At 45.5% G+C, this 27,018-nt stretch overlaps 1 protein-coding gene across 1 annotated transcript in view; it reads left to right on the forward strand.

Annotated features, from left to right (window-relative positions):
- AATF (apoptosis antagonizing transcription factor) overlaps positions 1-27,018 on the forward strand; it is a 117,987-nt gene that overhangs the window by 42,085 nt on the left and 48,884 nt on the right. The window contains exons 5-8 of the mRNA XM_070945249.1: positions 12,073-12,184; positions 15,320-15,518; positions 17,936-18,100; positions 22,323-22,406. Coding sequence (XP_070801350.1) covers positions 12,073-12,184; positions 15,320-15,518; positions 17,936-18,100; positions 22,323-22,406 — 560 coding nt within the window. The remainder of the gene's footprint in view (positions 1-12,072; positions 12,185-15,319; positions 15,519-17,935; positions 18,101-22,322; positions 22,407-27,018) is intronic.

Raw genomic sequence — 27,018 nt, forward strand, 5'->3', positions numbered from 1 at the left:
ATGTCTGGTTCTTTTTATTTTACATTGGTGCCTAGAAATTTGAAGCAGTTTTTGGAGGGGGGGAGGGAAAGGAGCTTTCAAAAAGTGCTTGTTACTGTCATGGAAACCTTTATGGGTAGTCCTCGACTTACAACAGTTCATTTAGTGACCGTTCAAATTTACAACAGCATTGAAAAATGTGACGTAGGACTGTTTTTCCACAGTTACGACTTTTGCAGCAAACCCCCCCCCCCCACATGGTCACGTGATCAAAATTCAGATGCTTGGCAACTGACTCATACTTATGACTGCTTCAGTCATACCCAGGGTCATGTGGTCCCCTTTTGCGACCTTCAGCGAGGAAGCCAGAACCGAGTTACTAATTTAACAACTGCAGTGATTCACTTAAACAACTCAGGCAAGAGAGGTGGTAAAATGTGGCAAAACCAGAGGTAAAATGCACTTATCTTTGCTACCGGATTGGAAATGTGAGCGTGCACGCCTCTTCTGTGCATGCGCAGAGGGTCAAAAACGGGACAATAACATCCCAGTTGATAGGCGGAGCTTCCCGCCGCCGGTCCTACCGGCTCACACGAACCGGATCCGGCCGGATTTCATTGCTGGGCAAAACTCCCTTAACAAATATCTCACTTAACAGCAAAATTTGGGTCATAAGTCGAGGACAACCTATATTTAGAAGCAGAAATATACATCTCTTGAACATCAATGGCCTTTTCTTTCTTCTTCTTCTCCCTGGAGTTCATCAAAGAACTTCAAGAAAACACAATAATTTTCTTTTCATTCTAGTTCCCTTGTGGTGGCCAATACAAAAGTAGAGGAAAGCACTGAGGACTTTTTCTTGTTTTGACATAAAGCCGAAAGATGATCGGCCACAGGAAAGGAACAAGGTGCAAAAATCTCTGGGAATGGCGATGTTTTAAAGCAGTGGCATAATTTTCTCAGTCGCCGAAGTTAGGGGCCTTAAAATGTTACAGCTTATTGTTATTCCGAGTTGATAATCTCTCCTTTGCTTTAATAATTTTTCCTCATGCCTGGATGGTCCGTGAGTTGCACGATAATCACTCACACAGCTTTGTAATCAATGCCCAAAGTAATAGGATTCCGCTGGCCAACGGCAATTAATAAATTTGTGTCTTTTTTTTTTTTTTAAAACACTAGCAAGTCGGGCCTGAAATACGACTGACTGGCTTTTGCTCATTTGCATATTTATTGCAGTGGAAAAATTCTCGCGGAATGATTGATGTGGAGCTCGCCTCTTGAATTCCAAGCAGCGCATTATTATGAAATGAAAAATGCCGGCCATACAGTTGATTAAAGTTGAAGACAGTGGAATCAGTGTTTTTTAAGATTGTGGGAGAATTAAAGGCATATTTTAATAGATGTTGACAAGAAGTGAACTAACAAAAGCAAAGCAAAGGATTTGCTTGAAAAGATTTAATCAAACGTGTTTCTTGGAGGATTAATTGTCAGGGATGATGGGGGGGAGGAAGAGAGAGAGAGAGAGAGAGAGAGAGAGAGAGGCGGGTAAGGTGGGGAGGGGGCTGGCTTGGGGTTTGAATGAGGAGTATTGTTCTTGGGCCAACGTATTGGGCATTGTGTTTGACCTATGTTTTAACTTGGTTCTGGAGCAGTTGGTGAAGGAGAAGGCTCCCTTTGAAAGGATACAGGTGGTCCTCGCTTTACCTCAGTTCATTTATTTTTATTATTATTATTATTATTATTATTATTATTATTATTATTATTATTATTATTATTATTATTATTATTATTATTATTATTATTTATTGGTTAATCTTTAGTGAGATTCACAGCCTTTGAGGCTGGTTAATAGCTCAGCAGCTCGAGTCCTAACCAAGGACCTAGGAACTGTTATTGTTGGAGGATGTAAGCTGTTCCGAGTAAGGTGGTTTTTTGTACAGTCAAAATGTTCAAGTCCGGCAAATTTAGAATTTCTAAATAGCGGGGTAGCCCTTTGGGTATTGCTCCAAGGGCTCCAATTACAATCGGGACAACACACGATTTCTTTTTCCACAGTCGCTCAACTTCAATTTGTAAGTCCCGGTACTTTGTGATTTTTTCTTGCTGCTTTATCTTATTATTATTATTATTATTATTATTATTATTATTATTATTATTATTATTATTTATTGGATTTATATGCCGCCCTCTCTCCAAAGGACTCAGGGCGGCTTACATCAACGAAACAATCCCAATAAATACAAATTAAAACAGACTAAAACCCAATTTAAAACATTGGACCCCATTAGTCCTGGCTAGGGCGTTTAAACAGCCAGGTCTTAAGCTCGCGGCGGAAGGTACGAAGGTCGGGGGCCAGCCGAAGACCCACCGGAAGTTGATTCCAAAGGGTGGGCGCGGCCACAGAGAAGGATCTACCCCTCGGGGTCGCCAGCTGACATTGTCTAGCCGACGGCACCCTGAGTAGGCCCTCTCTGTGGGAACGCACCGGGTGATGGAAAGTCGATGCTGGTTGCAGGTGGTCCGACAGATATCCTGGGCCTAAGCCATGAAGGGCTTTATAGGTTAACACCAGCACCGTGAATCTCACCCGGAGGGCAACCAGCAACCAATGCAAGTCGCGCAGGAGAGGTGTAACATGGGAGTATCGGGATCCTCTCATTACAACCCGTGCGGCCGAATTCTGCACCAGCTGAAGCCTCCGAGTGGTGTTCAAGGGCAGCCCCAGATAGAGAGCATTGCAGTAGTCAATCCAGGAGGTGACTAACGCATGAGTGACTGTGCATAGGGCATCACGGTCCAAATATGGGTGCACCAGGTGAACCTGGGCAAACGCTCCCCTGGTCACGGCTGTTATATGCTCCTCCAAACCCATTTAGTGACCGAAGTTAACAGTGGCACTGAAAAAAGTGACTTATGACTGTTTTTTTCGCACATAGTACCGTTGAAGCAGTCGCATGATCAAAATCCAGAAGCTTGGCAACTGACTCGTATTTATGACGGTTGCAGTGTCCCGCGGGGGGTCACGCGATCCCCCTTTTGCCCTCTTCTGACAAGCAAGGGTCAACGGGGAAGCCATATTCACTTAACAACTGTGTTACTAACTTAACAACCGCAGTGATTCGATTATCCGCTGTGGCAAGAAAGGTCGTAAAATTGGGGGAGGGGGTTTAAAATTCACCTAACAAATGTCTCGGTTAGCAACAGAAATTTGGGGCTCAGTTGTGGTTGTAAGTCGAGGACTACTTGTGCTCCCTGTTTTTCTCCTGAATGTTCAAATCAGTTAGCAAGGAAGGGCAGGTGTTTTGGGCCTCAGTAAATTTTTCCAAAGGGAAGATCTGAAAGGACCTTTATCCACATTTGTGATATTTCCTCAATTGTAGTCGAAAAGCCACGCGGTGGCTCAGTGGCTAAGATGCTAAGCATGTCGATCAAAAGGTTGGCAGTTCAGAGGTTCAAATCCCTAGTGCCGTGTAACGGGGTGAGCTCCTGTGACTTGTCCCAGCTTCTGCCAACCTAGCAGTTTGAAAGCATGTAAAAAATGCAAGTAGAAAAATAGGGACCACCTTTGGTGGGAAGGGAACAGCGTTCCGTGCGCCTTTGGCGTTGAGTCATGCCAGCCACATGACCACGGAGACGTCTTTGGACAGCGCTGGCTCTTCAGCTTTGAAACGGAGATGAGCACTGCCCCCTAGAGGTGGGAACGACTAGCACATATGTGTGAGAGGAACCTTTACCTTTACTTTAGTCTAAAAGTAAGATAACTTTTCCTCCCCTGTCCAAGTAGTCTAGTTAGGTATGTACAGCTTATCCTTATGATTTACTAGGGGGCTGCTAGTATTTATAGGATGTGTGTGGGGAGGAGATTTACAAACGTTAAAAACCCTCTCAGAGATACATCATCCTCCATGCTGGAGTTGGAACACCATGAAATGCCCCTCCTTGGAGGTAACAGGTAGTCCTCGAATTACGACCACAATGGAGCCCAAAATTTCTGTTGCTAAGTGAGGCAATTGCTAAGTGAGACAGTCGTTAAGTGAATTTTGCCACATTTTACATCCTTTTTTTTTGCCACAGTTGTTAAAGTTAGTAACACGATTGTTAAGTGAACCTGGCTTCCCCATTGCCTTTGCCTGTCAAAAGATCGCAAAAGGGGATCTCGCAGGAACCCCAGGACACTGCCACGGTCGTAAATATGAAACAGCTACCAAGCGTCCAAAGTTTGATCACGTGACCACGGGGATGCTGCAACGGTCGTAAGTATGAAAATCACAGAAGTCCCTTTTTTTCAGTGCTGCTGTTAACTTTGAACAGTCACTATAAATGAACTGTTATAAGTCAAGGACTGCCTCTATTTTCTCTCTCCCCTTCCCCCCCCCTCAGGTTTCCCATCAGGAAGGAACAATATCACTGTGTTTCAGAGGTGAAATCCAGCAGGTTCTGACAGGTTCTAGAGAACCGGTAGTGGAAATTTTGAAAAATTCGTAGAACCAGTAGTGGAAATTTTGATTAGTTCGGGGGACCGGCAAATACCACCTCTGGCTGGCCCCAGAGTGGGGAGGGAATGGAGATTTTGCAGTATCCTTCCTCTGCCACGCCCACCAAGCCACACCACGCCCACCAAGCCACACCCACAGAACCGGTAGTAAAAAAAAATTGGATTTCACTACTGCTGTGTTTTACCAGAAACGTAAGGTGCACGCTGGAACGTCCTCACAACAAGACTTCCCCCTTTTTTTTTTTAATCGTTCCCTCCCTAAAACGCGAAGGCTTCTGCTCCGTCTCAGCAGGCTCAGCAAGGATGGTACAAGTTACTTGTTGAGCTTTGTGGTCAAGTGGAAACTCCACTCCTTGGTTTCCTGTGATCCAATTCCAGTACCTTCAGTCGCAATAAATTTCCACTTTCCCAATACTTCAGCTGTGAGCGAGGTAGAATTCTGCAGAATTTTTTTTAAAAAATTTGATTTATATGCTGCCCTTCTCCGGAGACTCAGGGCAGCTTACAATGCGTTAAGCAATAGCCTTCATCCTTTTGTATATTTATACAAAGTCAGCTTATTGCCCCCACAAACTGGGTCCTCAATTTACCCACCTTAGAAAGGATGGAAGGCTGAGTCAACCTTGAGCCTGGGGAGATTTGAACTTGCAGTAATTGCAGGCAGCAGATGTAAGTGGATGTTAATTAGTCTGCTGAGCCACCAGAATTCCCCATTGAAGACTGTCCTCTTTTGAAGGCACCTTAAGAACGGTTGAATTTTCGTTTCATGCAAGTGAAAGCCAGGGGTTGCTATCAGGTGAATTCTGCTTTTGTCAACCTCGATCTAACTCAGGGGTGTCCAGCCTTGGGAACCTTTAAGACTTGTGGACCTCAACTCCCAGAATTGGGTTTGAGGTATAGATTCCTGACTTTACAGCAGGGATATCCAAGCCTGACAACTGTTGTGGCTCCGTTACCTGAGCCTGTGTCATCGGCAGGAGAGGACTCCGAGAGTGAAGGAGAGGAGTTGGCAAGGCCTCCCTCTCCAGGACCCTCCTCTCTGGCAATGCCTTCGGTGTCCGCCGAAGGGCAAGAGATAGGGCCAGGGCCAAGCACGTCCGTACAGCCACAGGTGGACAGTGATGAGGGAAATGAGTCTTGGCTGGATCCTCAGCAGTATCGCAGAGATAAGCGCGCGCAACAGAAGAAGAGGCGTGCCAGAGATTAAGCTGAGTCACTGGACCACACCCCACAGGGTATAAAAGGGGGTGAGGTGGCCATTCATACTCTGTGACGGACAAAACTAACTACTATCAAGTCACATTGCATCTTTGGAAACAGCAATATCGGCCTTGGATTTATTTTACGAACTGGACAATTCTTGACTGTGTGTATTTTGTTTATTGAGTAAAGTTCTTGGCAAGCAGCTACTGGGTTGCTGCCAAGCTTCTTATCGGAAGAATTGGTTGTCTGCCAGTTTATTTAACCCCCGGCTGTCTGTTTGTGTGCGTGTGTGAGACGGGGACAGAACAACAACTTTAAGACTGGTGGACTTCAACTCCCAGAATTCCTCAGCCAGCCATGCATGCATGGCTGCCTGGGGAATTCTGGGAGTTGAAGTCCACCAGTCTTAAAGTTGCCAATGTTAGACACCCTTGATGTACTTTTTTCCCTGCATATCTAGCACTGTGTTAGGCACAGTTCTGCAAAGGGCTAGTGGCTTCAGAGGTTGTGGGTGCTCCCATCACAGGAGGCTTTCAAAAAGAGACCGGACAACCATTTGTCTGAAATGGTATAGGTTCTCCTGCTCAAGCAGAGATTTGGACTAGAAGACCTCCAAGGTCTCTTTCGACTCTATTATTTTATCTTCTAGTAGAAAACAACAGCTTGATTTTTACCTATCAAAGGCGTATTAGGTCTTGTTGGTTCTCCTGCTATTTTTCCCTCAGCTTCTGGTTATCTCCTTTCATGTTTAGTTTCTTTTTCTCCCTTAGTCTTTTCCAACTTTCTTTCTTTCTTTCTTTCTTTCTTTCTTTCTTTCTTTCTTTCTTTCTTTCTTTCTTTCTTTCTTTTTCTTTCTGTCTTTCTTTCATTCATTCATTCATTCTGTCTGTCTGTCTGTCTGTCTTCCTGTCTTTCCTTCCTTCCTTCCTTCCTTTTTCTTTCTTTCCTTTCCTTTTCTTTCTTTCTTTCTTTCTTTCTTTCTTTCTTTCTTTCTTTCTTTCTGTCTTTCATTCATTCATTCATTCATTCTTCCTGTCTTTCCTTCCTTCCTTCCTTCCTTCCTTCCTTCCTTCCTTCCTTCCTTCCTTTTTCTTTCTTTCCTTTCCTTTCCTTTCCTTTCTTTCTTTCTTTCTTTCTGTCTTTCATTCATTCATTCATTCATTCTTCCTGTCTTTCCTTCCTTCCTTCCTTCCTTCCTTCCTTCCTTCCTTTTTCTTTCTTTCCTTGTTTCCTTTTTTTCTTTCTTTCTTTTTTCTTTCTCTTTCTTTCTTTTCTCCTTCCTTCCTTTTTTCTTTCCTTCTTTCTTTCTTCTTTCTCCTTCCTTCCTTCCTTCCTTCCTTCCTTCCTTCCTTCCTTCCTTCCTTCCTTCCTTCCTTCCTTCCTTCCTTCCTTCCTTCCAGTATTGTTGGCCGCCTTGAGATCTCACCAGCGAAAAGACTGAGGGCTAAATGCGGTGCTCAGGGTCTTTAATAAAAGAGGCAGTAGGATAAACAAAACCTTGAAAATGCAAGAGATGGAAACCTGGGAATAAAAGGCCTAGCAGTAAAATTAAACAGCGGGACTCGCCCCGATTGATAGAACTCATCAGGCTTAGATGGGCTTTTGAAAATTGAATAAAAATGTCCTCCTGTCAACGGGCAGAGATAACAGAAAGAGGGCTGGTTTGGTTGCCTTTGGCAGTCGGTGTGGCATCGAGGCTGCATTCTGAATTGATGAATCTCGGCTGCCTTCGTCCCTCTTCCATTAATTCTTCTGCTGCTTTAGGTTAGACTTCCTCTTGACATCCATACTTATCCTTAAATAACTGTGGTGCAAGGGTTATTGTCCCTTGCAAGAGAAATACTGTGCAAGAGAAATAATTTGAAACTGGGGGAACTGCTATTCTTAGCACGCAATTCTCCCGTGACATTAATACAGAATAGAATAACAGAGTGGGAAGGGACCTTGGAGGTCTTCTAGTCCAGGGGTGTCAGCCTCGAATTCATTGACGGCCACATCAGGATTGTGGTTGACCTCTGGAGGCCGGGTCCGCGTGGCCGGGTAGTCACAGCAGACTGCGTGGGTGTGGCCAGGGTGAGCATGGCCAGCTCGATGTCACTCATGTCGGGGCGGGGTGCCTGTGGTGGGCCTGGGGGATCCATTGTTTCCAGCACGCACCCAGGGAGCAAAGTGGGGGCAGCCCCTTGCTGGTTCCAGGGGGGCCCCGCGGATCTGACTGCGTTCCAGCCTCGATGGCCGCCACCAAGTTGTAAATCAGCACTCAGCTGGGCTGGGGCCGGGGGCCGATCTTTTGCTGTTTCCATGGCAGCCCCACAGGCCAGATCTAACCACTTTGAGAGCTGGAACCGGCCTGCAGACCTTGAGTTTGACACCCCTGTTCTAGTCTAACCTTGCGTTCAGGCAGGAAACCTTATATCCGTGTTGGCGAACCTATGGCACGCGTGCCGCAGGTGGCATGCAGAGCCATATCTGTGGGCACGCGAGCATTACCCTAGCTCAGCTCCAGCATGCAAGTGTGCACCGGCCAGCTGATTTTCAGGCCTTCCGGGCCCACTGGAAGTTGGGAAACAAGCCATTTCCAGCCTCCAGGGGGAGGGGGAAGCCCATTTTCGCCCTCCCCAGACTTCAAGAAAGCCTCTGGAGCTTGAGGAGGGCGAAAAATGGGTCTACCTGGCCTACCGGTAGCCTTTTTGCCATCGTGTGCCAAAAGCACAGTGGGGTTGCACGCGCATGTGGGGGGGGTCACACATGCATGCGGGGGGGGGCACTGGGGGGCATTGAATTATGGATGTGGGCACACGAGGGTGCGACCCCCCCCCCCGCACTCCCCCTGTTTTTGGCACACGACTGCAAAAAGGTTAGCCATCACTGCCTTATATCATTTCAGATAAACGGTTGTCCAATCTCTTGTTAAAAGCTTCCAGTGTTGGAGCACTCACAACTTCTGGAGGCAAGTCGTTCCACTGATTAATTGTTCTGTCAGGAAATTTCTCCTCAGTTCTAGGTTGCTTCTCTCCTTGATTAGTTTCCACCCATTGCTTCTTGTCCTGCCCTCAGGTGCTTTGGAGAATAGCTTGACTCCCTCTTCTTTGAGGCAGCCCCTGAGATATTGGAACACTGCTATCATGTCACCCCTAGTCCTTCTAAACTAGACATACCCAATTCCAGCAAACCGTTCTTCATATGAAGAACGGTTGAAGAGCTGAAGAAGCTTCTTGGAGGAGTGGGGCCGTGAGTGCCTGTGATGCTTGCTTGCGGTGACGCTGTCGCGAGTGGAGCTTCTCACGTGGCCCAATGGCCAATAGGCTGTGGCCCAGTGGTGATCCGCGGCCCACAGGTTGGGACCCCTGATTTATACAAATAAAGCAGAGGAATGGGTGGATGAATAGGATCAGCTTGAAGAAAACTTTACAAGTAAAAACCCAAAGGTGCTTTTTTTCCCCCAAGAGGCAACTGGATTTTCTGATTTTTCTTTGAAGACGTTTCGCTTCTCATCCAAACTTCTTCAGCTCTGACTGGATGGTGGGGAATGGAAGGACAACCATGATCTGGATGAATCTCTGTAGACGTTCTTTATATGTTTTAGCTCCAGTCCCTTAATCATGTTTGTTTGCTCGTCTAGTAAAATGACAATTTTCCCAACCTCCCAGTCTGTAGGCCCATAGCCCACAATGAACAGAGATGATAGTAGGGGTAATACGGCAACTCGGTCCCTCTCTCTTAGCCCTTTCAGAAACTGGCATCCAGAGCAGAAGTAATACATATGTTGCCGTCTCTCTGCATGTGCCAGTTGTCAGCGGCAGGGATGCCTCCCCTCCTTCCCCCTCCCCCTTTTAATACATCTCCAGCGCCTTCACCATTCAGGAATAAATATGTAATGTGCTTGATGGCAAAAATAATTCCCCCCACTTTATCTCGGCTTTGTTCCTCTGGAGAGCTTGCCTGCCATTCCTCCGGCACGGTGATATGATGCCTCCTTTTGTGGCCTTCTTGTCGCTGGCTAAAACCACTGTTCGGAATGAATGGGCTGGCTCTTTTTGACTTGCTAAAGCTGGCAAGAGGGAGACAGACTGGATACTAGAATGTGCAGAAATGAATAGATTAACACAAGCAATTAAAGAAAAGGAAGAATCTGACTATTATAGTGGTGTTAGTTGCGAAGTCGTGTCCGACCCGTCGCGACCCCATGGACAACGTTCCTCCAGGCCTTCCTGTCCTCTACCATCCTCTGGAGTCCATTTAAGCTCACGCCGACTGCTTCAGTGACTCCATCCAGCCACCTCGTTCTCTGTCGTCCCCTTCTTCTTTTGCCCTCCATCTTTCCCAGCATTAGGCTCTTCTCCAGGGAGTCCTTCCTTCTCATTAGGTGGCCAAAGTATTTGAGTTTCATCTTCAGGATCTGGCCTTCTAAAGAGCAGTCAGGGTTGATCTCCTCTAGGACTGACCGGTTGGATCGCCTTGCAGTCCAAGGGACTCGCAGGAGTCTCCTCCACCACCAGAGTTCAAAGGCCTCAATTCTTTGGCGCTCAGCCTTCCTTATGGTCCAACTTTCACAGCCATCCATTGCAACTGGGAAAACCATAGCCTTGACTATACTGTTATAATATATGGCAGGTTTTTTATCAATGATTAGAGAATAAAGATGAAAATTAGAAATAAAAGTAGAGGAGTGAAATATGGAAAATGTATTAGCAAAGTTAAATAAGTTGAGGATTGTCATAATGCTAGGTATGCTATGTATTAGTATTAATTTAAGAATAGATAAAATAATGAACATGGCTGTAAATTTTAATTGTTATTGCACAAAAGATTTTGTACCCAGACAACACACTGATTAATGAAAGATGAAATGTTTGTATTAAAATAAGATTAAAAAAAACATTTAAAAAATAAGAGGGAGGGAGGCATGCAGGCACAGGATAAATGGGAAATGTGTTCTGGGCTGTTTCCTTACCGCTAATCCAGAAACGTGGCTTCTAGATTTAAATATAAACAGACTAGTCTATCCATTTCTCCTAATGGCGGTATGGAAGAGGCCCTAATTTGGGAAATAGTATTTCTTTGCATGGAGAAGGCCATACCTTCCACCTCCAGAATCTCCTGTCAGAACTGATGGCTCAAAGTCGTTTCTTAGGCTTTGCAAACCTTCCACTAATAATTCATCAAGATTGCATGTTTCTCAGATATAGGAAGCCCTTCATTGGATCTCATTGTCTCTATTCAGTGTTTCTCAGCCTTGGCAACTTGAGATATGTGGACTTCAACTCCCAGAAGTCTCCAGCTGGCTAGAGACTTCTGGGAGTTGAAGTCCAAACAGCTTAAAGTTGGAAAGTTTAAGAAATATTGTTCCAGTTTAATATGTTTATGGAGATTCTCAAGTCATCCCGGTCATGGTTGTCCCAAAGGTGTTTTTTCTCAAGAGGCAACTGGAATTTGTTGTTGTTTTTTGAAGACGTTTCGCTTCTCCATCCAAGAAGCTTCTTCAGCTCTGACTGGATGGTGGGGAAACGGAAGGATTCGATATTCCTTGCAGACTGCTGGTCATTTGCATCCTTTTAGATAATTGTGGAGGCCACTGGAGGTTTGTCTGTGGCATCAGAGTCACCTGAGTGGTGCAAATGGGTGTGGAACCTTCTTGGAACTGCTGAAAGGACCGTGTTGACTGGAGATAGATGATGTCTTACAGTCCCCCTCTGTCGAGAGAGGGCTGCTCAATTTTGACATAGATGGCTTCTTTGACTCCTCTTTCAAACCAGCTTAATAATTTTGGTTCCAGTTTAATAGCTTGAGGCACGAGCTCTTCATAAGTGGTTCGGGAGCTACCTGCGGTATGGAACTATGAGACTAGTGATCTAATTTAGTGGAAGGCAGCTTTTTGTCTTTTCTTTCTCTCTTCATTCTCTGTCAACTTCCTTTACGACAATTGGCCATTCCAGAATTCTTCTGAGGAGGTTGTCAGCTTTGCGAGGCAGTCCAGATAAGAAGCATGTACAGGTAGTCTATGATGAACAACAGGTAGTCCTGACTTATGGGCCCATAGTTAAGCCTGGTCAGGTGCAAGAAATCAGGAAACAAGGCAGTTCAAGTGACTGTAGGTTAATTGCATGTTAATGGTCTCTGCAAGAATCTGAACTGCTCAAATACACTTTGGATAATATTTTACAAACTTTAGGAATTACCTAAGCATTATATATAAAGGAAAAATACGTTTTCTTATCTGCGTTAAGAGAAAGTTAAAGAAATGTATAGAGAATCTCTACAGGCTTTCAGGGGTGGAGAAGTCTTCCTCTGAGCAATATCCCAACCTGTCAGGTTCTCGACAACCTCTTCTCCTATCAAGTGGGTAGCATTCCTCGCAGAGTCGTCTTAACGCACTTTCTCGTTTTGCTCCGCAGGTTACAAAGCGTTAAAGGCTTTGCTGAGAAGCCTGGTGGATCTTCAGGATGAGCTGTGGCACCAGAACTCGGGGACCAGACATTTGGTAACAGGACAAAAGAAAGAGGAGAGGTAAAAAAAGATACCGATGGCGGTGGCTGGGCAACGGGCGGGCAAAGGCCACAAAACACCTTTCCAACATAGGGGCGGAGGGCAGGAAAAAATGAGATGGGGGTCATCCCTTGAACCCAACTTGCAATCGCAATTGAGCCAAAAATTTCTGTTGCGAAGCGAGATGGTCGTTAAGTGAATTTTGCCACACTGTACGGCCTTTCTTGCCAACGTTGTTAAGTGAATCACCGCAGCTGTTAAGTTAGTAACACGGTTGTTAAGTGAATTTGGATTCCCCATTGACTTAGGCATGTTCAGCATCTGGTGGCACAACCCCGAAGCTACAGGCAAGTGAACAGATTAACAGAGTTGGAAGGGACCTTGTAGGTCATCTAGTCCAACCCCCCGCCCAAGCAGGAGACCCTACATTATTTCTGACAGATGGCAGTCCAGTTCTCTTCTTGAAAGCCTCCAGTGATGAAGCTCCCACAACTTCTGAAGGCAACCAATAATTGATTGCTCTCAGTGTCAGAAAATTCCTCTTTATTTCTAGGTTGAATCTCTCCTTGATCCGTTTCCATCCATTATTCCTTATCTAGCCTTCAGGTGCTTTGGAGAATAGCTTGACTCCTTCCTCTCTGTGGCAGCCCCTCAAATATTGGAAGACTGCTATCATGTTTCCCCTTATCCTTCACTAGACTAGACATGCCGAGTTCTTGCAACCATTCATCATATGTTAGCTCCCGTCCCCTAATCATCCTGGTTGCTCTCCTCTGCACTTTTTCTAGAGTCTCATTTAAGCTAATTTAAGAGAAATTGAAATTTAATTTCGTGTAAGGAATTCTTGGGAGTTGATGTCCGCAGGTTGTAAAATTGCCATAGTGGCCCCCCACCTGTGATTTAAACTTAGAAACCTGGTCATGAGTGGCCTTATTTATTGAGGCCGAAAAGGAGCCAATTCTGAAAAAATCTGGCAACAGCAATGTCTTGATTTAGGGGTGGGAAGGCACTGGAAGACCACAATGAGGCTTCTGAAATAATACCTCGCTTGCCCAGTTATATATAAAGGTAAAGGTTCCCCTTGCACATATGTGCTAGTCGTTCCTGACTCTAGGGGGCGGTGCTCATCTCCGTTTCAAAGCCGAAGAGCCAGCGCTGTCCAAAGACGTCTCCGTGGTCATGTAGCCAGCATGACTCAACGCCAAAGGCGCACGGAACGCTGTTCCCTTCCCACCAAAGGGGGTCCCTATTTTTTCTACTTGCATTTTTAAATGTGCTTTCGAACTGCTAGGTTGGGAGAATCTGAGACAAGTCACGGGAGCTCACCTCGTTACGCGGCGCTAGGGATTCGAACCGCTGAACTGCCGACCTTTCGATCGACAAGTTCAGTGTCTTAGCCACTGAGCCACCATGTCCCTTATATAGATATATTTCCATTCTCCCCTTTGCATTAGGCCTAAGGCTTATCCAGGGATAAGGTTCAGAGCTGTCGAAAGGCTTGTTCCCGTTTCATAGGGTATTATCTGCTTGTGTGATTACATGGCTTTAACGGGGGATTAGCTATTCATAAGGGGGGGGGGAGAGAAATGCAATCAGCCTCTGTTGACCATAAGGCTAAATGGAAATGCCATATTCAGGGGCAGTATACCATTGAAGGCCAAGATGATATGAAGCAGCAAAGGATAAATCCGCTGCTTTAACAGACTAACGGAGTTGGAAGGGACCTTGGAGGTCTTCGAATCCGACCCCTTGCTCAGGCAGGAAACTCTATACAGGTAAGTCCTCGACTTAACAACACTTCATTTAATGACTGTTCAAAGTCACAACGGCACTGAAACAAGGGAGTTATGACCCATTTTTCACACTTAACGACCATAAGCAGCATTTGACCAAAATTCAGACACTTGACAACGGATTCGTATTTACGGCGGTTGCAGTGTCCCAGGGTTGCATGATCCCCTTTTGGCAAGCAAAGTCGATGGGGGAAACCAGATTCACTTAACAACTGCGATTAACAACTGCAGTGATTCACTTAACGGCTGTGGCAAGAAAGGTCGTAAAATGGAGCAAAATTCACTTAACAACTGTCTCACGTAGCAACAGAAATTTGGGCCTCCGTTGTGGTCCTAAGTCTAGGACTACCTATATCAGTGTTGGCTAACCTTTGTGTCGTTGCACGCATGCACCCATTATGCAAGGCGTGTGCAACCACCTCACCGCGGGCCCCGGCCACCTGCGCATGCACGGGCCCCCCGTGCTCCCACCACCACCGTGCACAACCCCCTCGCGTGACCCCTGCCCCCTGTGCATGCACACACGACCAGCTGTGTGACCCCACCCCTGTACATACGTGCGCGACCCCATGCATGCAAGTGAGACCCCGTGCACATTCATCTCCCGCATGCTTCTCCCTCCCCTCCAGCGCAGGCGCAGCAGAGACCCGAAAATCAGCTGATCGGCAGGAGGCTCGTGCGCATGCACGGTGGAGCTGAGCTGGGGCAACGGCTCACGTGCCATCAGAAAGGGCACTGTGTGCCACCTCTGGCACGCGTGCCATAGGTTCGCCATCACGTACCTATATCATTTCCCACAAATGGTTGTCCAGTCTCTTCTTAAAAACTTCCAGTGTCAGAGCATTCATAACATCTGGAGGCAAGTTGTTCCATTGGTTAATTGTCCTCACTATCAGGAAATTCCTCCTTAGTTCTAAGTTAATTCTCTCCTTGATTAGTTTCCATCCATTGCTTCTTGTCCTGCCTTTAAGTGCTTTGGAAAATAAATTGACCCCCCTCTTCTTTGTGGCAACCCCTGAGATATTGGAAGACTGCTATCATGTTGCCCCTAGTCCTTCTAAACTAGACATACCCAATTCCAGCACCCGTTCTTTATATGAAGAACGGTTGAAGAGCTGAAGAAGCTACTTGGATGAGAAGCAAAATGTCTTCAAGGAAAGAAAATCCAGTTGCCTCTTGAAAAAAAACCCATGTTGCTTCTCTCCTTGGTTAGTTTCCATCCCTTGGTTCAGCTTGACAGCTTTGCCTTTAGGTTGCCCGTTGCTAACCAGGTTTAGTGATAAAGCCGTACTAAAGAAAGAAAGCTATCGGGAGATGCTCGGACAGCTCTGTAGGCTAATTGTGCCACCATCTTTATTGTCAGCAATGAAGAGATCTCAAGTGGCAGCGATGAAGCTGAGGAAGAGAAGAGGGTTGTGCAGAGGCCACCCAAACGGAAGTTGGAGATGGAGGACTACCCTGAATTTGCATCCAAGAGGTTTGCCGAGTTTCGGGTCTACAGAAACAACACCCTACAGAAGTGGCACGACAGGACCAGACTGGCTTCTGGCAAACTGGGCAAGGCAAGTATTATTTCTTTATAGAGGTGCTGGGGAGTGATGCATGGTATGAACTCACCAGCAAGAAGCCTGGTGCCTGTGAGTTCTAGTCCCATCTTAGACACAAAAGCTGTCTGGGTGACTTTGGGCCAGTCCAGCCAGGAGACTGTAAGTTCTGGTCCCACCTTAGGTATGAAAGCTAGCTGGGTGGCTTTGGGCCAGTCACCAGGAGTCTGCGAGTTCTAGTTCTGCCGCAGGCATGAAAGCTGGCTGGATGACTTTGAGCTAATCACCAGGTTGTGTTGAAGTGTATTCTTGCCTTCGCATGAAAACTGACTGGGTGCCTTTGGGCCAATTGCCAGGGAACTGTGAATTCTAGTCTCACCTTCAGTATGACAGCCGGATGGGTGACTTTGGGCTAGTCACTCTTTCTCAGCCCAGCCCACCTCACAGGGCTGTTGTTGTAGGGAAAATAGGAGGAGGAAAGAGGTAGGTTTGCCACCTTGAGTTATTTATACCAGAGTTCCCCAGCACCCCACTCAATTTCAGGCTTGACACCAACCAGAGTTCCTGGTTGGCGGTCCAAAGTGGGGGGAGTGGGGAAAGGGGATAGTTTTGTGGGACGGACAGGCGCATGCGGGTGCTCCTGTTGATCGTGCAAGTGGGGACGCGAGCATCCACAAAGACCCTTGCGTGAGTGGGCCACAAGTGCCCACACCACAGCAATGCTCACATGAATGGGCTGCAAGTGCCCATGCAAGTGGGGCTGTGATCACCCATGCGAGTGGGGCTGCTAGCGTCCGCGATGCTCGCAGCGACGCTGTCGCAAGTGGGGCTACTCACACAGCCCAGTGGCCAATAGGCCATAACCCAGTAGAGGTCTCCGGTCCTCCAGTTGGGGACCAGGGGTGAGATCCAGCAGGTTCTGACAGGTTCTAGAGAACTGGTAGCAGAAATTTTGAGTAGTTTGGAGAACCGGCAAATACCACCTCTGGCTGGCCCCAGAGTGGGGTGGGAATGGAGATTTTGCAGTATCCTTCCCCTGGAGAGGGGTGGGAATGGAGATTTTGCAATATCCTTCCCCCAGGAGTGGGGAGGGAATGGGGATTTTGCAGTATCCTTCCCCCAGGAGTGGGGAGGGAATGGGGATTTTGCAGTATCCTTCCCCTGCCACGCCTACCAAGCCATACCACACCCACCAAGCCATGCCCACAGAACCAGTAGTAAAAAAATTTTGAATTTCACTACTGTTGGGGACCCCTTATTTATACAAATAAAGCAGAGGGGGGGAGGGAGGGATGGAGGGAGGGAGGGATGGATGGATGGATGGATCACCTTGAAGAAAAATTTACAAGTAAAAGTATCGTATTTTTCGGAGTATAAGACGCACCTTAGTTTTTGGGGAGGAAAATAAGAAAAAAGCTGATTGGCAGGTGGATTGGCCTACCGGAATACCCCCAATCAGCTGTTCCCAGAGGTGAATTTTAGCAACAGGTTCCTTGGTTGTGAACTCTGTGCCTTGCTTTTTTTTGCTTTTTTTTCTGTCTCTGAAACTTCTGAAACCCCGTTTCAGAAAAAACTTTTTTTCCTGCCCCTGAAAGCCTCCGAAACAGAGCTTCAGGGGAAAAAAAAAAAAAAGCCTCTGAAGCTCTGTTTGGGGGCTTCTTTTCTGAAGCTTCATTTCTGATGCTTTTTCGGCCTCTGAAACCTCCGTTTGAGAAGCTGGGCGGGGCTGCATTCGGAGTATAAGACGCATCCAGATTTTCACCCTCTTTTGGGGGGGGGGGGGGAAGGTGCATCTTATACTCCGAAAAATACAGTATACCCTCCCAAAAGCAAACAATGTCATCACTGTGTTAAAAAAATAAATAAATAATGGCAGGAAAGATATTCTGCTCATTGGCTGGTAAAGGAGGCAGAGTGCGGCCGCGCGGGTGGTAATGGGAGCGACATGGCGTTCCCATGTAACACCTCTCCTGCGCGAGCTGCACTGGCTCCCGGTGGTCTTCCGGGTGCGCTTCAAGGTTTTGGTTACCACCTTTAGAGCGCTCCATGGCTTAGGACCTGGTTACCTACGGGACCGCCTACTACTACCAATAGCCTCCCACCGGCCGGTACGCTCCCATAGAGAGGGGCTCCTCTGGGTGCCGTCAGCCAAACAATGTCGACTGGCGGCCCCTAGGGGGAGGACCTTCTCTGTGGGGGCACCTACTATCTGGAACGAGCTCCCCCTGGAGATATGGAGGATCCCGGATCTGCGCACCTTCCGTATTTATGTATTTTACTGTTTGGCTGTTCACCGCCCTGAGTCCTTCGGGAGTAGGGCGGTATACAAATCAAATAAAGATAAATAAAGATAAAGTTGGGGGGGGGGGGGCTGTGGCTGGGAGAAACCTCAGTGTCTTTCCTGCTTTCCCTGACATTGCTTGATGCTCTTCCAGGGTTTTGGTGCCTTTGACCGATCCATCTTGACTCAAGTGGATCACATTCTGATGGACAAAGGGAGGTTACTCCGACGGACACAGACCAAGAGGTCAGCATACAGGGTGCTGGGAAAAAACCCCTCGGCTGCTGAGGTGCTTCCACAAACTGAACTGGACGAGACGGTAAGGAATGACACAGATTGGACCAAGCAGGGGGAACAAATTGATTCTTTTATTTGGAGGAAATTGATTTTGGGGGGGAAGAAAAGCCGATTGCAACAAATTTCAGGTAGTCCTCAACTTACGACCATTCGTTTAACGATTGTTTGAAGTTATGACAGTACAAAAAAAAAAGTGAGTTACAACAGGTCCCTGCACTTACAGCCATCATAGCAACCCCATAGTCACATGAGCACAATCATGTGACACTTGGGTCACATGATCATTTGCAACCTACCCAGGGGGCTTCCGACAGGCAAAGTCAATGGGGAGGAAGCCGGATTCGTGATTCACTTAACGAAAAGGTTGCAAAATTGGGCCTGGCTCACTTAACAACTGCATCACTTAGCAACAGACGTTTTGGCCCCAGTGGTGTTTGTAAGCCAAGGACTACCTGTCATGCCCTGTTATATGACTCTGGTGGTTGTTAAATGAATCCGTTTAAACCATTTAACAGGCATTTTTTTTTATGGTCGAGTGACCGCGGGACATTTGCAAGTTGCCATAAATGCAAGATTAGGGGCCCAAATGTAACCACATGACCACAATGTGTGCGCAGGCATGTGCTTGCAATTGTCGTAACTCCAGGTCTGTTTAACTTTAAGCTAAGATAACTTTATTGTCTTTTTTTTTTACTGTGAGTACACCGATATACATTGAATATGAAAATTTGTTGCCTGCTCTCAAGAGAAAGTATATATCTAACCAAACACATAACACACATATACACATGCTATATACATATATAGTTTCTCTCTCTCTTCTCTCTCTCTCGTCTTTATCTCCTCTCTCTCTCCTCTTTCTTTCTCTCTCTCTCCTCTCTCCGCTTTCTCTCTCCTCTCCTCTTTCTCTCTCTCTCTCTCTCCTCTCTCCTCTTTCTCTCTCTCTCCTCTTTCTCTCTCCTCTCTCTCTCTCTGTCCCTCCTTTCTCTCTCTCTCTCCTCTTTCTCTCTCTCTCCTCTTTTTCCTGTCTCTCCTCTCTCTCTCCTCTTTCTTTTCTCTCTCTCCTCTTTCCTCTTTCTCTCTCCTCTCTCTCCTCTTTCTCTCTCCTCTCTCTCTCTCTGTCCCTCCTCTCTCTCTCCTCTTTCTCTCTCTCTCTCCTCTCCTCTTTCTCCTGTCTCTCCTCTTTCTGTCTCCCTCTCCCTCAAAGCTTCTCTCCTCTTTCTCCCTCTCCTCTCTCTCTCTCTCATCTTTATCTTCTCTTTCTCTCCTCTCTCTCCCATTTTTCTCTCCTGTCTCTCTCTCTCCCTCTCCTCTCCTCTTTCTCTATCTTCTCTCTCTTTCCTCTTTCTCTCTCTCTCTTCTCTCTCTCCTCTTTCTTCCTCTCTCATCTCTGTGTCTTTCTCTCTCTCTCTCTCTCTCTCTCTCTCTCTCTCTCTCTCTCTCTCTCTCTCAGTATGTGTGTATGTACACACACACACACACACACACTAATCACTGTCCATTTTGAATACATAGAGGAAAGAGGGAACTTTGAGAGTTCACAAGGTCGATGCTCTATGGAACAAAACTGTGACTGAATCTAGATGTTCTGCTTCGGATAGCCCGAAGCCTCCTCCCAGAAGGCAACAAGGAACTTTAAACGGTCACTTAAGTGACCAGTCGCTTAGCGAGAACTGTCTGTAAATTGCTTCCTGCAAGGTTAGTTAGGTAGGCCGAGGTGGAGCAGCGTTACCAGTTTCCTTTATGGTAAAACGACTGTTCGGTGCAGCTGGGTGACATGTTAGTTTGAAGAGCCACATCTTGTGAACTGTCCTGTTTTGCATGCGCTTCCCTCCGTCCCCCTTTCAAATCCCGGATAACCAGAGTAATATGTCACGTTTATAAGCTATCATCTGATTTGAAAAATCAAGGACTTGTTTGCTTGAGTTGCGCAAAGACTTTTGATGGATGATGGTCTTCCCGGACCTTCTCACTCCATAAAGAATAGCACATATGAAAGGGAACAGACCAGCCCTGCCTTCGGTGTCCATTTGAGTGTACATATTGTTAGGTTCAGCTTGTAGCTTACTCCTAACTTGTTGGTCAGGCAATATATCTGTTTCTTTAAGAAACAACTGAGCCACGTAATCAGGGTTTGCTGAACCCTGTAATTAGGCTACAGTGCATACATAAGCAGCGCAGAGAAGCGTTCTTTGTTCCTGATTGTTCCTGTTCCTGTTGCTTCCTGCGTCTTTCTGCTGATTGGTGTTAGACTGGATTGTTATATGGTACTGTATACCGAGAGTTACTAAAGTCTGTTTGCTTTGGTAAGGGAAGATACTTACTGGACTGATATTACTGTTTATGACCTTGGACTGTTTTACCTACACCGAGACTGCTTATTATCTTGTATATAAAGTATTTTTCTCACACGAGCTGCACGTTTATCTCCTTCCCTGTGTGTTTCTGCTCTGCTCGTTGCACAAGCAACAAATACTTTTTACACACACTCTAACACATATATTAGAGATAAATTGTGTATGTACGAAAGCGTCTCTTGGTTTTGAAGTCAAAGCATGCCCCCAGATGCTCAAAACAGCTGATTTAAAGTTCAAGGCAGCAGCAGCCCTTTTGAAATGGGAGATTTCATGGTGTTTCCACACTCAGAACGAAGCATTTTTGCATATTTTTAAGATTTCTGGAGCAACAAATAGCAAGCACTGCGAGAGAGTTGTGGCGAGGTTAGAAAAGGAAGGAAGAGTAGACAGTCCCCCCCCCCAAAAAAAGGAAGTGAGCCTTGTTGGCAGCTTATCTCATAAACAGCCATTCAGTCCAGGTGAAGAGAAAGCTGAGAAGAAAAAAATTGAAATTATCCAAGGAGATTCTGCTTTAGCTCTTAAATGGCAACTCAGCCCAGGATGGAGGAAAAGCTGGGAAGAAGCATTTCAATGTGTTTAAGCATCTCCATCTTAATGAACTCACCAGAAAGGAGGATAGGAAATTCCGCTTAGGCTGCCCAAGATTCTCTGTTGATCCCAGAGGAGCATTGAATAAAATCGGGTTAGTCCTTGCTTACTTGTTCCTGACTTGTAGTGCGAAATCTGACGCTTGTGGTACCTTAATAGCAATAGCACTTAGATATACCGCTTCATAGTGCTTTTACAGCCCTCTCTAAGCGGTTTACAGAGTCAGCATATTGCCCCCAACACAGTGGTGAAATGTAAAATTTGTTACTACCGGTTTTGTGGGCGTGGCTTGGTGGCGGGATTAATGTGACTGGATGGGTCTGGCCAATTTTTTTTTTTTAAAGCATTTTTTTCTACGGCTGAAGAGGTTATTTTAAAAAATGCTTTTAAAAGGCTCTGACAATCCCAGCTGAGTTGCCTGTTTTCTTTTAAAAGCATTTTTTTTTTGCTTTTAAAAGAAAAAAAAGCCTCTGACGCTCAGGCAACTCAACTGAGATCTTCAGAGCCTTTTAAAAGCATTTTTTTACAATCTCTTCAGAGGTTGTAGAAAAAATGCTTTTAAAAGTTAAAAAAAAAAAAGTTGGCCACGCCCACCCAGTCATATTACCCCCCACCAAACCACGCCCACAGAACCGGTAGTAACAAATTTTACATTTCACCACTGGTAAGGAGACATTCTTCAAATGTCTGAACTACACATTGCTTTTCTTCCGGTTACATCTTTTGGCCTGGCAGGTCAAATGGAGGAAGCCAGAATGGCTCGCACTTAGACTTACATACTGCAATACTGCAGGCTACTTCTGCTGACTGCCGGCTGTCTACAGTTCGACAGTTCAGTCTTCACCAGCTCAAGGTTGACTCAGCCTTCCATCCTTCCGAGGTGGGTAAAATGAGGACCCAGATTGTTGGGGGCAATATGCTAACTCTGTAAACTGCTTAGAGAGGGCTGTAAAGCACTGTGAAGTGGTATATAAGTGCTATTGCTATCTACAAAAGCCACTGTGAATCTAGATCGGTAGTTCTTAAACCGTTTGACTCAATAACTCCTTTTCCCAGTCTCAAATACTGCCATTATCTTCACCCCCAAGCCCCCCAGGAACTGTTATTTTACACAAGTTTTGGCAGTGGCGTTCTCAAACTTTATCGTTGACTCACAAACAAGCAAACACAAATGGCTCCGCTACTCCCAGGGTATGCCTGGATTATCCCCCACTCACCCACCCCAGTTTAAGAACCACCGTTCTAGATGGGAGCTGAGACGGTCCTCACAGAAGTCTCTTTTCTTTCTCGGCCTTCTAGGAGACGCTTCCTCCAGCGATGTCAAATGCCCACCTCAAAGACCTGGACGAGGAGATCTTCGATGACGATGACTTTTATCATCAGGTGAGTCCCACTTGACAAGTGCAGAGTGTTGAAGGAAAGGCACCTGAACATGTTAAGTGTCCTCTACTGTTTTTTTCATCATCCGGTTGAAGAGTTTATGGCAGGGATGCAGTAGCCAGAAGAAATGTGTGAAAGAGAGTTTTACACACACACACACACACACACACACACACACCCCTCTCAACTCATCTGCTTGCTGCTGAGGCCAGCATGGCTGGGCATGAGTAGGGGAAAATATCCCTCTAAAAGCACATTCAGATGTTCTCCTTGGATGCCCGTTTCCATCCTGACTCACATGCGAATGAACTGAAAAGCGTTACTAGATAGCGTGTTTCCCTGTTCTGTCCCAGCTACAGACCCCAAAGAACGCAGCACACACAAAGTCCATACAAACTTTAGTTTACTAATTAAGGACTACTAATGAGCTTCCTTAGTAGTTGTTCGAACACAAGTACAGTTTAAATCAGTCTTTTCTGAACAAGGGCTGTTAATTTAACTTCATTAACAGCCGACAAGAATCCAAAGAATAATAACTCAATTCTGAGGCACAGTATTTCAGATAACCGTAATCTTACTGTGGTTGGCAGAATGCCCAGAAGCAATTTGCAGGAAAACTGACGAGAGAAACAAGAGCCGAATCAAATGTTTCTGGAATCAAGATGCGAAGGAATATGAACGAAGTTGTTTCCTGCAAATTGCATCAGTTGTCGTCCTTCCTTAAATAGGCTAGGGGAGTGGTCAATTAGCCCCAAGCCTTACTCTCGAGGAGACCTCCTCCTGAGGAGCCACTCCTGCCTTTTAACAGCTCTGCGTGCTCGTGCATTGAGAAGAGGCTCCTCCTCTTCTTCCTCTTCACTTAAAGGAGCTTCTAGAGGTTCTGAAGGCCCTGGCTGAATCCCCGCCTCTGGCACCACATCTTCTCCAGCTTCCTCATTGTCTGACTCGAGCACCAGCTGCACAGGCTGCTGGCGCAGCACCACACCAGTCTCCTCACTGTCGGAATCAGCTACTAACTGCACAGGCTGCTGACAGGTCACAACATTCCCTGAAAATAAAACCCAAGCGGAAAATAAGCCCTAGCATGATTTTTTTTTCAGGATATTGTAATATAAGCCCTACCCCCAAAATAAGCCCCAGTTAAAAATTGTCAGCCAGACAGATGGATTTAGTACTGTATTTCCCCGAAAATAATACCTAACCAAAAAATAAACCCTAATGCGTCTTTGGGAGCAAAAATTAATATAAGACCCAGTCTTTATTTTATTTTATTTTATTTTATTTTATTTTATTTTATTTTATTTTATTTTATTTTATTTTATTATTTTATTTTATTTTATTTTATTTTATTTTATTTTATTTTATTTTATTTTATTTTATTTTATTTTATTTTATTTTATTTTATTTTATTATTTTATTTTATTTATTTATTTATTTATTTTACCTTATACATCCAACAAACATTAAATCTATAGCGGTCTACATCACAATGCGAGAAGGAAATAAACTTGTCCCATTACATATATAGGGTAACCTACAAAAGTCTATTACATATACCAATTGATATGCTTATCCAATACCTCTATTTGTAGCTCGATTTGAAATCCAATTATACCATTGACTCCAAGATATATAGTAATCTGTGTCCCCCCGTCCTTTCAGTATCATAGTAAGCCGATCTGATTCCGGTCTTATTTTCAGGGAAACACAGTACTCCTTGGCTAATGACCGTAATGGAGCCTGCCCATCACAGCCATCGGTCACGACAGTCATAAAATGGGTCACTCATACAACCAACCTGATTGTATGATCTTTTTTGCCACAGTCACTAAGTGAACCAGTGCAGTTGTAAAGTGACTGTTGCGATCATTAAACAAACGAAGGGCTCACTGTGGGCCGGTTTGCCAAAAAACCAGAAGTCTAAATGCTATTTTTTTTTTGTATCATGTGACCGTGGATGCTGCATGTATCACCAAGTATCCGACATGTGATCTCGTGACGGCAGGTGAAGGTGGCCATCGAAACTTCAGAACTGGCTCATAAGTACCACGAGGCAGGTCTTAAGTCCTTTGTGCTTTCAAATGGTCACTAAGTGACTGGCCATAAGTCGAGGACTATCTGTATTGTGAATAAATAGCAATAGCCAACAGTATTTTAGACTTGTATCCTACCTCATGGTGTTTCAGCATTCTCTGGGTGTTTTACAATGTGGAAGCATTATTTTGCATATTGCCCTCAAGCATCTGGGTCCTCATTTTACCAAAGGATGGAAGGCTGAGTCAACCTGGAGCCAGTCAGGATCGAACTCCAGGCTGTGGGCAGAGTTAGCCTGCAATTCTGCATTCTAAAAGCCTCCTAAATGTTCCTTTCTTTTTTTCCTTTCCTTAAAAAAAAAGGTGGAGTGTATTTGAACCCAGGGACAAAATGTTGTCCATTCCTGCAGTAGAGTACAGACAGTCCTCAACATATGGCCATAATTGAGCCCAAAATCTGTGTTGGTAAATGAGAAATTTGTTAAGTGAGTTTTGCCCCATTTTACGACTTTTTTTGCTACTTTGTTAAGTGAATCACTGCAGTTGTTAAATTAGTAACATGATTCAGTGAATCTGGTTCCCCCATCGAATTTGCTTGCCGGAAGGAGATGATTAGAAAATTGCATGAGAATTAGAGTTGGAAGGGACCTTGAAGGTCTTCTAGTCCAACCCCCTGCTTAGGCAGGAAACCTTGCACCATTTCAGACAAATGGTTATCCAACATCTTAAAAACTTCCAGTGTTGGAACATTCACAATTTCTGCAGGCAAGTTGTTCCACTGATTACCGTATTTTTCGGAGTATAAGACACCTTTTTCCCCCCTAAAAGGGGGTGAAAATTTAGGTGCGTCTTATACACCAAATGTAGCCCCGCCCACCCACTGGCCCCCACCCTTTGGCCTCTGCCTCGCAGCAGTTACCTCCTTGCAAGCAAACAGCAAGAAAAATCAGCTCCTTTCAGCTTCAGCACAGGCTAATTAGCATAAATTGATTGTATCGGCCTCCCAATTCTCAGCTGATTTGCTCTCAGCTGTTTTGCGCAGGGCTCTGCTGCTTGCTGCAAAGAGGTAAATTGCTGGAGCAGATTTTTTTTTCCTTGTGCTAATCAAGCTATGCTGAAAACGAAAATGAAAGTAAAGCAGGCTGTTTGCTGCAAGGAAGCAAAATTGCTCAGAGGGAGAGGGAGATTTCTTTTTCTTCTTTTCCTCACCAAAAAAGGTAGGTGCGTTTTATACTCCGGTGCATCTTATACTCCAAAAAATACGGTAATTGTTCTAACTGTCAGAAAATTTCTCCTTAGTTCTAAGTTGCTTCTCTCCTTGATAAGTTTCCACCTATTGCTTCTTGTCCTACCCTCAGGTGCTTTGGAGAATAGCTTGACTCCCTCTTCTTTGAGGCAGCCCCTGAGATATTGGAAGACTGCTATCATGTTTCCCCTAGTCCTTCTTTTCATTAAACTAGACATGAGAGATAAACTAGACATAGCCATAAACTAGAATGAGGCATGCCATTCAGAATAATTGTGGCTGGTTGCTGGTTAACGCTGGCGTGTCACCCAACACGTCGCGGTGTCTCCGCTTCGACAAGTGTGTCACAGGTTTGCCATCACTGCCTTAAAGGAGATCGTGTCAATCAATAAACAGACAGGCAATCGATTGCTGGGATACAAGAGCCGGCGAAGTTTCGCAGTGTTGGGACTTTGAATCGTATTGTGCCCTCTGCCCCCAACACACTTTTAATTTGCTGTTCCCTGGCTTCAGACTTGAGACGTGTCACAGCTGTGTGATCCCTCCTCCAGGGAGCAGGGGTGCCAAGGTTAATCCAAATTAAAGCGAAGAACGATCTGAATCGAAACACCTTCAGTTCCCAGGAGTTGCCACCTGCTTGCTTAGGGATTTCCGACATAGGTTTTGGGCACGCAGGTCGAGAGCATCGACTAAAACAAGAGCTCTTCCAGTCTGAAGTTTGGGGGTGTTGGTTTTGTTTTTTTTAACCCCCTTCTTTAGGAAGCGGCTTGGTGCTTGCCTGCTCAGCGCTCCGACGGTGTGTCTGCCGTCTCTGTCAAACAGAGAAAGGGGGAAACGTCCCAGATGCCAACATCTGGCAGCTGAACGTGAAGCAGGCTTGACTTTGGGATGCCCTGCTATCTTTAAATACGGAGCTGTGGTGGCTTCCGTCATTTACCTGGATCTAGCAGCGGGTTGGTGACAGCTTAGCAGCTCCTCGTACATCACAGGTAGACATCTGCTCAGCAAAGAGGCAGCTGTACTTTTGATACTCCTGCTTCTCTCTCCCTCCCTCCCAGGGTGGATAAAAATCAATGATTTTTTAAAAAAAAAATCAAAAAAATCAGATTTTTTTGATTTAAATCGGATTTTTTTTATTTTTATCGAACTTATTTTAATAAAAAACTTTTGGGGTAAAAATCTATCGTAAGATAGTTTTCTATTTAAGATACATAAATAATTTAGTTTATTCAGCATGAAATGGAGCTTAGTTATGTAGCAGGAGGCTGTACATTCTGCAACACTGGGACTATTGGTGAGTCAACGGTGGGTCGAAGGAGTAGCAGAGATGACAGTT

Source organism: Pituophis catenifer, unplaced genomic scaffold (genome assembly GCF_029215685.1).
Source record: "Pituophis catenifer annectens isolate HBS135680 unplaced genomic scaffold, rPitCat1.0.hap2 SCAF_1, whole genome shotgun sequence".
Classification (NCBI taxonomy): domain Eukaryota; kingdom Metazoa; phylum Chordata; class Lepidosauria; order Squamata; family Colubridae; genus Pituophis; species Pituophis catenifer.